This window comes from Solenopsis invicta, chromosome 8 (assembly GCF_016802725.1).
Source record: "Solenopsis invicta isolate M01_SB chromosome 8, UNIL_Sinv_3.0, whole genome shotgun sequence".
Lineage (NCBI taxonomy): Eukaryota > Metazoa > Arthropoda > Insecta > Hymenoptera > Formicidae > Solenopsis > Solenopsis invicta.
Window position 1 is genome coordinate 5,942,103 of NC_052671.1, and position 11,659 is coordinate 5,953,761.

General features: G+C 26.7%; 2 protein-coding genes and 1 long non-coding RNA gene across 4 annotated transcripts in view; 1 reads left to right on the plus strand and 2 right to left on the minus strand.

Annotated features, from left to right (window-relative positions):
• LOC105196796 (bifunctional heparan sulfate N-deacetylase/N-sulfotransferase) overlaps positions 1–11,659 on the plus strand; it is a 317,002-nt gene that overhangs the window by 28,323 nt on the left and 277,020 nt on the right. The gene's annotated exons all lie outside the window — the stretch shown is intronic.
• On the minus strand, positions 3,595–8,095 carry LOC105196785. 2 transcript variants are annotated; one of them, XR_005575393.1, is made up of 4 exons: positions 7,951–8,095; positions 6,849–6,944; positions 4,678–6,481; positions 3,595–3,702 (listed from the first exon to the last, which is right to left on the minus strand). It is a non-coding gene; the product is annotated as an uncharacterized LOC105196785 (long non-coding RNA). The 2 variants fall into 2 exon arrangements; XR_005575392.1 differs by lacking the exon at positions 3,595–3,702 and having other exon boundaries at positions 5,684–6,481; positions 7,951–8,091.
• The window catches only part of LOC120358431, a 163,571-nt gene continuing 160,710 nt past the window's right edge, over positions 8,799–11,659 (minus strand). The window contains exons 3-4 of the mRNA XM_039452720.1: positions 9,831–9,926; positions 8,799–9,463 (exon numbers count right to left, since the gene is read on the minus strand). Coding sequence (XP_039308654.1) covers positions 9,354–9,463; positions 9,831–9,926 — 206 coding nt within the window. The 3' untranslated portion in view covers positions 8,799–9,353. The remainder of the gene's footprint in view (positions 9,464–9,830; positions 9,927–11,659) is intronic.

Here is an 11,659-nt window from a genome sequence, read left to right on the forward strand (position 1 = left end):
AAGATATGTTATCGTGCTTAAATGCCTTTTTTACATCTACATAATTATTTAAACTCACTCTTGTCGTTATCACTGAAAAATGATATCAGCTGTTGTTTCACATTAATTGCATCTGAGATATACTCATACATTAATGCTAAGTTGAGTCAACATCAATGCGATTTTAACTTACGCAAAAAAATTTTTTACATAATTTAAATGTATTTACAAATAAAATTTAAAATATAAAATACTGTCAAAAAAATATTAAAATACAAAATATAGAATACTGTTAAAAAATATATGTAAATACAAAATACAAAATAAATTTGAATATGTATTTCAAATACGTGAAGGTATATCAAACACTGCCAGCCCTATACACAGACACACACATACACGCACGCACACGCACACACACACACACACACACACACACACACACACACACACACACACACACACACACACACACACACACACACACACACACACACACACACACATATGATGTGTATGTAAATATTAATTAAAATTTATTAATATATTTATTATATATTTTTGATGAAATGGATATATTTTATTAATATCAATCTAAATATGTGTTTAATGTTCATTTATTGCATATACAAAAGCAAAGACCACATTGCAAGTAACAAAATTAATGAGATTCTTTTAACATGTACTTTTGCGTAACATATAATACAATAATTAATACAGATTATAATATTGTAGAATTAAAAAGTTTGTTAATTATAAAAACAAAAATAAACATTTTAATAGTAATATTTACTCTAAAACACATTATGCGATCTAATAGAGATTTCCTATGAAATTTGGATTGCTTGCTGTGTGAATAGGAATGAGAAAAAAGATTCAGGATAGGAGAGGGGAGGAAAGTTTGAAGTCAAAACCCCTGTTTGCTATAATTGACCAAAATTGCTTAGAGATTAAACGTTACAGAAGTAAAATTTTGTTCCACCAATATTATATGTTCTACAGTTAAGGGGGGAAGATCATGTAATCGGCCGAGAAAAAGCTGATTTACATAATTTTTTTTGCGGCACAAGACTTTTAATGAACTATCCACAACTTTTCTCACATATTTCTTATAATTCGTAGATGAACGAAAAATTTTTTTAAATCAAATTAATTAAAATATGGCGGCGTAATAACGCTTGCTCTTCAAGTTCTGGTTTTCGAGAGAGTCAAATAGCGTACAATGCAGTATTTATTTATCTCATTCTGAAATAAAAAGTCGAACAAATCTGTCTTTTTGATAAAATTGCACACCGGAAGAGCATAAATCTGATAGTAAAAAGTACTAAAGTAAAAATTCTACGCAGTTTTGAAAAAAATCGAATTTTTGAATAAAATTTTCATTTTTATCATGTAAAAAAATAGTTTAGATAGTTATTCTTACAAGTTTTATAGGTAGATCCGGTGGTAAATTTAATGAAAAAATAAATATGCACCGTTTCAGCTATATTAATCGAATATTTTTTGAATTATATTGTTCACTGTTTTAAAAACGTAGTTTCGAGAAAAACGTGTTTAAAGTTTGAAACGCGCGTGAGTATTTACTGAACGCGCACAAATTACTTGTTGTAGGATCGTTAATATGTCGATCTCCAATATAAGGACTTGAAATTTGAATTCTTGAAATCTTTTGGTACATATACATATTGTATATGCAAACAGAAAAAACCCAATTTTTACCTGACATTTCCTCCTTAAGCTTTTTAAGAAGACTTTAATATTTCAAACTGCAAGATTAAATAACTATAAAATAAATTATAAGATTTATTGAATTGACCAAAACTGCAAAATTTGATTTTTTTCACAAAAATATTCATAAAATTTTTAATTTTTGAGATAATTCAATAAAAATTAAGGGGTGTATTCTCAAGATAGAATACTTTCAGATAAAAATTAGTTTCATAGAAGGTTGTTCGATTTTGAATGATCTGTGTACCCTTAAAGTTAGCGTGGGATCTTCTGGATCCTTAGTGATTAAATGACGGATTAAATATGTAAAAATATTTTTTTAATATTTAAATGTATTTACAAATAAAATTCAAAATATAAAATATTAGAAAAGTATTTGAATACAAACTACTCAAAAAGATATATGTAAATACAAAAACGCTGAATTGCGTAAAAGAGGATCGGTCACTTTCGCTTCACGTACACTTGGCGCGAGGCTCAACAGCGCCTCTTGACATAAAATACTCCTAAAAAATATATGTAAATATAAAATACAAAATGTATTTAAAGATGTATTTCAAATACACGTATATCAAACCCTGCCCAACCTTGTACTCACACAAATACACACGCGCGCGCATGCGTGCATGTGTTTGTGTGTGTGTAAATATTAGTTAAAATATTAGTAAAAATTTATATATTTATTATATATTTTTGATGAAATAGATACATTATATGAATACCAATCTAAATAATGAGTTTAATATTTATTTATTGTATATAAAAAAGCAAAGACCACATTGCGAATAACGAGATTAATGAAATTCCTTAAATATGTCTTTTTGCGTAACATACAATACAATAATTAATACAGATTACAATATTGTACAATCAAAAAAACTTGTTAATTATAAAAACAGAAATAAACATTTTAATTAATAGTAATATTAACTTTAAAACACATTATAGGATCTAATAGAGACCTCTTATGAAATTGCTCGCTGTGTGAATGCGAAAAAAGGTTTAGGATAGGGTACGCAAGAAAAGTTTGAAGTAAAAACCAATGATCGCTATGATTGACCAAAATTGCTCACTTACAGATTAAACGTCACAGAAGATTTTGTTCCACCGATATAGTGTGTCTTAGAGTTGAGCTTTTTAAGAAGACCGTGATATTACAAATTACAAGATTAAATAACTATAAGAAAATTATAAAAATTATTGAATTGAACCAATCAGCGTAATCAATTCTGTGGTTAGTATGTGACAGTTGATAACGTATTCTTAGAGGATACATTATTTATTACACAGATCTGTCTTGCATTCATAACATTCTGTGTCCACGCCCTCATTAATTTGACAGAAGTTTTCAAAACCGCATCCACGTATATTATCGCCAATAAATTCTGAAAGAAGATGTTTTACTTTTAACTTTTAATTTATATACATATACATGTACAATAAGATGCATTAATGACGTCCTTTTTCGGTGTAGGAACTCCAGTAATTTAACTAATCATGTGTTGCCATTGGCTTTGTGAGTTTGTCTGATTGGTTAAGATTGCTGTGACTTATTAGCTACACCGAAAACGGACCTCATTAATGCATCTTATTGTATATAAATACAATGTTAAAGGTTGTATTGTATAATTTGTAAGAAATAAAGACCACATTTTTACGCATTTTTAAACGCTTCATGAAATAATTAAAAAATACAAAAGTTTCTATAAGCTGTTTGAAATGAAAATAGAAGAAAACTTGAAATTGGAAAAAAATGCACATGTTTTTTAGCGTTGTAAAAAATAGAGCTCAGTAAATGTTGCGATATTTCGAAAAACATTATTCGTTTAAAGTATTTCAAACGTAGGATCCACAAATGTGTTATAGAAGTCATAAGTCTCTTTTCTTTTAGATACTGACTGCTTGAAAATTTGACACATAAAGGGAAATGCGACGGACACTCGATCTCCGCGGTTGATCCATCCATTTGCGTACCATAACAAATCAGTGCCTTGCCTTAAAAGAAAAACAAATGACTTAAGAAAAAGATATAAGATATAAAGCAACAAACTAATATATATGTTTTTATATTAATGGCCACGTTAAAATAAAATTTGGAAAGAAAAGAGATTATCCACGTCAGAGCTATATTAATTAATTACACAGTGAAGTAAATTTTGATTATGTAATTGTTGCAAACTTAATAATTCTATAGTTTATAATTTTCAATATTAATTCATTACATAGCAATTTATAGCAGCTGTTAATTATTACTAATATTCTTTAGACTAATTTTATTAAATATACATCTAAAGCTGGTGTTGTTTGTCATCATTTTAATATCAAAATAACATCTTTGACGACATTTTAACGTTTATCACTTGGAAAATTGTTAAAATGTAATATTTTTAACTGTATCTACAATTTATATTTAAAATATTTATTTTTATTATAAGTTTTAATAGCAGTTTGAAATAACGTTAAAATTTTATATAATGGTGAACGTAACGCCAGGATTAGAGAATAGTTACATTCAATCACAGACAAGTAACTCGTTATCATTATACACTACTCATTGAAAAAAAGAATTCATTAGTTAACTCATTAGAAAACATGCAAGCGTAATGCAAAAGTAACTCATTCCTTTAACTTGTTAATAACAAGTAATTTATAAGTTAGTATTTTTAATGAGTAACACATAATAATAATAAATTGAGTATCAAAAATAACTAGTCCAACTCTAACCTTCTCATTATTACCATGAAAGATTGTAACATTATTACCAAATTATAAATATTATAATAATGTAAATAGTAACGTTACTTCTTGTAACTTCCTATCCTTGATTAAAATATGATATATGTTTGTATAGTGTCAACATGACAATACGGTAGCAAAAGTTATTATAAATCAATTTCTTCAACATTTTTGTTATTGTCATTTATAAAATTGTTAACGCTCAAATAAGTTGCTAAACGTTACATCACTTACTTGAATGAAGAATAGCAAGTATGATCACCAAAAATATGATACCGGAAAAGCGATTTTGTCCTTGCATTTTTCTTGTAGCTTGGTTGATATCTGATCTTGAATTCTATATTCACTAATAAAAAATCAATCGAAAAATAACGCAGTTATTATTGCGGGGTCTATATATACCTGTGACAAACTTTCAAAATTCTAATCATTGATAAGTTACCGATAATTAGATTAAAGATTAGATTGTGAAATACAAGCATATTTTTGTTGTGGATGCCTTTATAACAAGATCAAGATGTAAAAATTACTTCAAATAGTAAAATTATTTTCTTAACAAAGATAGATTTTTAACAAACTAATAAATAAAATATAACAATTATAATACATGAAAATACAAAAATTGATTACCTTATCATATACTTAACATTTTATAGAAAATGTTAGTACATAAAATAATATACTAACATGATATTATCAATTCTGTATATGCATAACATAACTAATAAAATTTATATTTATTTAAATAATTATTTCAAATAAATTTTTCTTATAATTATATGAGTTTATAATTATATAAGTTTAAGAAAATTATCGCAATATAAACATTAGAAGTTTTAATTTTTTAATAAAAAAAACATTAAAAAATATCAAGCAAATTTGATGAAAAGATCATGTTAAATTTAATTTACTTTGCATACATTTTAATACAGAAGCTACCTCTAAATACTTCTAAGTTGATAAACAAAATGAATGTATTTTATCGACATGAGAAATCGGAATATTTTCCACGGAGATTTTTACATAACGTTTATATTTGCGATAAAGCTGTGTGTGTGTGTGTGTGTGTGTGTGTGTGTGTGTGTGTGTATGTGTGTGTGTGTGTGCTAATATTAGTTAAAATTTATTTATATATTTATTACATGTTTTTGATGAAATAAATATATTTCATGAATATCAATCTAAATATGGGTTCAATGTTTATTTATTGTATATACAAAAGCAAAAACCACATTGCATGCAACAAGATTAATAAAATTCTTTAATATGTCTTTTTGCGTAACATACAATACAATAATTAATACAGATTACAATATTGTACAATTAAAAAATTGTTAATTATAAAAATAGAAATAGACGTTTTAATTAATAATAATATTAACTTTAGAACACATTATAAGACTTCCTATAAAATTTCAATTGCTTATTGTGTGAAGGCGGAATGCGAAAAAAGATTCAGGATAGAAGTGGAGAAAAAAGTTTGAAGTAAAAACCAATAACCGCTATGATTGACCAAAATTGCTCATTGACAGATTAAACGTTACAGAAGCAAAATTTTGTTCCACCGATATGGTGTGTTCTAGAGATAAGCTTCTCTTAACAAGACCGTGATATTACAAATTACAAGATTAAATAACTATAAGAAAATTATAAGAATTATTGAACTGATCAAAACAGAATAATAAATCCTGAGGTTACTATTGTGATAGTTGATATCGTATTCTTATAGGATGTATTATTTACACTCCCAACTTCTTAGAGAGAAAAGTCACTTTAAGACAGTGAGAATTGAGCCAGTGCAATTTTCGAGTAACTTTTCACTCTAATAAAAGTAAAAATTTACTCGTGTAGAGTGAAAATTTATTCCTAAAGAGTGACAATTGAGCTAGTTCAATCCTTCGAGTGATTTTTTACTCTAAGAGAGTTTAGAGTGTATTGCACAGATCTGTCTTGCATTCATAACATTCTGTGACCACGTCCTTATTAATGTCACAGAAGTTTTCAATGCCGCATCCACGTATATCCTTGCCAACAAAATCTGAAAGAAGATGTTTTACTTTTAACTTACAATTTATATACATATATACATGTACAGAAATACAATGTTAAAGATTGTATTGTTTAATTCGCAAGAGATAAAGACCACATTCTTACGCATCTTTGGACGCTTCATGAAGTAATTAAAAAATACACAAGTTTCTATAAACTATTCAAAAAGAAAATAGAAGAAAACTTAAAGTTGGAAAAAATGCAAGAGAAGTTTTTCAGCGTTATGATATTGTAAAAAATAGAGTTGAGTAAATGTTGCAACATTTAAAAAAATATTATTCGTATAAAGTATTTTAAACGTAGGATCCATAAATGTGTTATAAAAGTCATAAGTCTCTTTTATTTTAGATACTGACCGGCTGAAAATGTGATACATAAAGGGTAATCCGGCGGACACTCCATCTCCACACCTGATCCATCGTCAGCCGTACCATAACACTTCAGTGCCTTGCCTTTAAAAAATGCATAAATGACTTAAGAAAAGATATAAAGCAACAAATTAATTAAAATATTTTTATATTAATGGTCATGTTAAAATAAAATTAGGAGAGAAAAGAGATTATGTACGTCAAAGCTATACTAATTAGTTGCACAGTAAAGCAAATTTTAATTATGTAATTGTTACAAACTTGATAATTTTATAGCTTATTGTTTCCAATATTAATTCATTACATAGCAATTCATAGCAACAGTTTATTATTGTTCATATTCTCTAGATTAATTTTATTACATATAAACTCAAATAACAAATTGGCGTTATTTGTCGACATTTTAACATCAAAATAACGTCTTTGACGACTTTTGACTTTAAAATAAATAACATCAATTTGCTAACTAAAAAATTCTTAAAATCTAATACTTTTAATTATATCTAAAATTTATATTTAAAATATTTAATTTTATTAAAAATTTTAATGTCGATTTTGAAATAAAATTATAATTTTACATAATGGTGATGATAACGCCAGAATTAGAGAACAGTCGCATTCAATCATAGATAAGTAACTTGTTATCATTATACATTACTCATTGAGGAAAATAATTCATTAGTTGACTCATTTCGAAACGAACGAAAGTAACGCAAAAGTAACTCATCAAAGTAACTTTGACTTGGTAATAGCGAGTAAATTACAAGTTAGTATTTTTTAATGAGTGACACATAACCGTAATAAATTGAGTGTCAAAAATAACGAATCCAACTCTAACCTTATCATTATTACCATGGAACATTGTAACATTATTACTAAATTATAAAAAAGTATTATAATAATGTAACTCATATTTTATTGTAACTTATTACTTCCCATGTTTGTTTAAAATATGATATATAGTTGTATAGTATCAAAATGACAGTACGGAAGCAAAAATTATTATAAATCACTTTCTTCAACATTTTTGCTGTACCATTAATAAAATTGTTAACGATCGAATAAATTGCCAAAAATTTACATCACTTACTTGAATGAAGAATAGAGAGTATCACCACTAAAAATATGACAACGGAAAAGCGATTTTGCTCTTGCATTTTTCTTATAGCTTAGTTGATATTTGATCTTGAATTATATCACTAATAAAAATTTAATCGAAAAGTAACGCAGTTATTATTGCGAAGTCTATATATACCTGTGATAAACTTCAAAAATTTTAATTTTTATCGATATGTTATCAATAATTAAAGATTAGATTGTAAAATACAATGGCATTTTTGTTGTGAACTTTATAATAAGATTAAAATGTAAAAATTGCTTCAAGTAGTAAAATTATTTTCTTAACAATTACAGATTTTTAATAAACAAATAAATAAAATATTCAACGAAAATTTAGGATTGTATTCTCAAGATAGTATACTTTCAGATAAAAAATAGTTTCATAGAAGATTATTCGATTTTGAATAATTTGTGAAACCCTTAAAGTTAACGGGAGGTCTTTTGGACCTCTAGTGATCTCAACTGGATCGTATTAAATATGTAAAAATACTTTTTACATATTTAAATATATTTACAAATAAAATTCAAAATATAAAATACTGTCAAAAAAGTATGTAAATACAAAATACAAAATACTAATAATAATGTATGTAAATACAAAATATAAAATACTCCTAAAAAATATATGTTGATACAAAATATAAAATGTATTTAAATATGTATTTCAAGTACATGTATATCAAACACTGCCCTATATACACACGCGTACACACACGCGCGCGCGCATGTGTATGTGTGTAAATATTGGGTTAAAATTTATTTATATATTTATAATATATTTTTAATGGAATGGATATATGTATTTTACAAATATCAATCTAAATATAGATTTAATGTTTCTTTATTGCATATACAAAAGCAAAGACTACATTGCAAATAAGAAAATTAATGAAATTCTTTTAATATGTCTTTTTGCGTAACATACAATACAATAATTAATACAAATTACAATATTGTTATACAATTTAAAAAAACTTGTTAATTAAAAAAACAGAAATAAACATTTTAATTAATAGTAATATTAACTTTAGAACATTATAGGATCTAATAGAGACCCCCTATAACATTTCAATTGCTTGTTCTGTGAATGCAAAAGAAGGTTCAAGATAGAGTAGGGAAGGAAAGTTTGAAGTCAAAACCAATGATCGCTATGATTAACCAAAATTGCTCACTTACAGAGAAAACGTCACAGACGCAAAATATTGTTCCACCAATATGGTGTGTTCTAGAGTTGAGCTTTTTAAAAAGACCGTGATATTACAAATTACAAGATTAAATAACTAGAAGAAAATTATAAGAATTATTGAACAAAACAGCGTAATCAATCCTGAGGTCAGTATTGTGATAGTTGATACCGTATTCTTAGTGGATGCATTATTTGTTACACAGATCTGTCTGGCATTCATAACATTCTGTGACCCAGTCCTTCGAAATTTCACAGAAGTTTTCAACAGCGCATCCACGTATATTATCGCCAATATAATCTGAAAGATGTTTTACCTTTAACTTACAATTTATATACATGTACATAAATACAATGTTAAAGGTTGTATTATTTAATTCGCAAGAGATAAAGGTCAGATTCTTACGCATCTTTGAACGTTCATCTTTCATGAAGTAATTAAAAAATACACAAATTTCTATAAACCATTCAAAAAAAAAAAAAAAAAAAAAAAAAAAAAACTTGAAATTGGAAAAAATGCAAATGAATTTTTTTATCGTTGTGATAGCATTGTAAAAAAGAAAGCTGAGTAAACGTTGCAACATTTTGAAAACATTATTCGTATAAAGTATTTTAAACGTAGGATTCATAAATGTGTTATATAAGTCTGTTTTATTTTAAATACTGACCGCTAGAAATTTTGACACACAAAGGCATATTCGGTGGACACTCCATCTCCTCGTATGATTCACCCTCGGTCGTACCATAACATTTCCGGGCCATGCCTTAAAAAAACATAGATGACTTAAGAAAATATATAAAGTGACAAACTAATTAAAATATTTTTATATTAATGGCCATGTTAAAACAAAATTGGGGAAAAAAGAGATTATTTATGTCGAAGCTATACTAATTAGTTGCATAGTAAAGTAAATTTTGATTATATAATTGTAAGAAACTTGATAATTCTATAATTTATTGTTCTTAATATTAATTTATTACATAACAATTTATAGCAACTGTTAATTATTGTTCACATTCTCTAGATTAATTTTATTACATATAAATTCAAATAGTAAATTGGCGTTATTTATCGTCATTTTAATATCAAAATAACATCTTCGATGACATTTTGACGTTTTCTTCCCTGAAAATTGTTAAGATCTAATATATTCAATTATATCTAAATTTATATTTAAAATATTTAATTTTATTAAAAATTTTAATACGGACTTTGCAATAACGTTACAATTTTATATAATGGTGATGAGGATTAAACCCAGGATTAGAGAACAGTCACATTCAATCACAAACAAGTAATTCGTTATCATTATGCAATACTCATTGAAAAAAGTAATTCATTAATTGATTAATAACGAGCATTAATAACGAGCAAAAGTAACACAAAAATAACTCACTACTTTGACTTGTTAATAACGAGTTAGTTACAAGTTAGTATTTTTTGATGAGTAACACATAACCGTAATAAATTAAGTGTCAAAAATAATTAATCTAACCCTAGCTTTATCATTATTATCGTGAAAGATTGTAACATTATTGCAACGTTACTTCTTGTAACTTGTTATTTTCTATCCTTGATTAAAATATGATATATGGTTGTATAGTATCAAAATAACAGTACAATAGTAAAAATTGTTATAAATCCATTTCTTCAACATTTCTGCTATTGTCATTAATAAAATTATTAACGATTGAATAAGTTGCCATAAATTTATATCACTTACTTGAATGAAGAATAGAGAGTATCACCATCAAAAATATAATAACAAAAAAGCGATTTTGCCCTTGCATTTTTCTTGTAGCTTAGTTGATATGTGATCTTGAATTATTACTAATAAAAGTTCTATCGAATAGTAACACAGTTATTATTGCAAAGTCTATATATACCTGTGACAAACTTCCCAAATTTTAATTTTTATCGATAAGTTATCAATAATTAGATTAAAGATTAGATTGTAAAATACAATCACATTTTTGTTATAAACATCTTTATAACAAGATCAAGATGTAAAAATTACTTCAAGCGGTAAAATTATTTTCGTAACAAATACAGATTTTTAACAAACGAACAAATAAGTATAACAGTTACAATATATGTTAAAAATGCAAAATCCGTTATTAATATGTTCTTAACATTTGTTTACTTCACAAATTCGGTCTCGCCTATGTCGGAGGTCGTAGAACTCTTCCGCGTATTAAGATAAGCTGAAAGAAGCCGAGATAAAATAACGCACTCGAATTGATAATAAGCTCTCTTTACTGATATGTTCTATACACAGATTGCGATAGACAAAAGCGGGGCAGCGCGCGTTTCAAAAACGGAAGGCCTAGCACTTTCCTTATCCCGTCTGCCGCATCCTCGCCCCAGCTATTCGATCCATCGAGTCGCGAGGATTCGGCCGGCAGGTACAACCACCTAGTTGACATTTATTAATATAAAATCGGAGTAATGGGATGCTCAACGACAGAAAGAACGCGAACAACATTTTTACAGAAT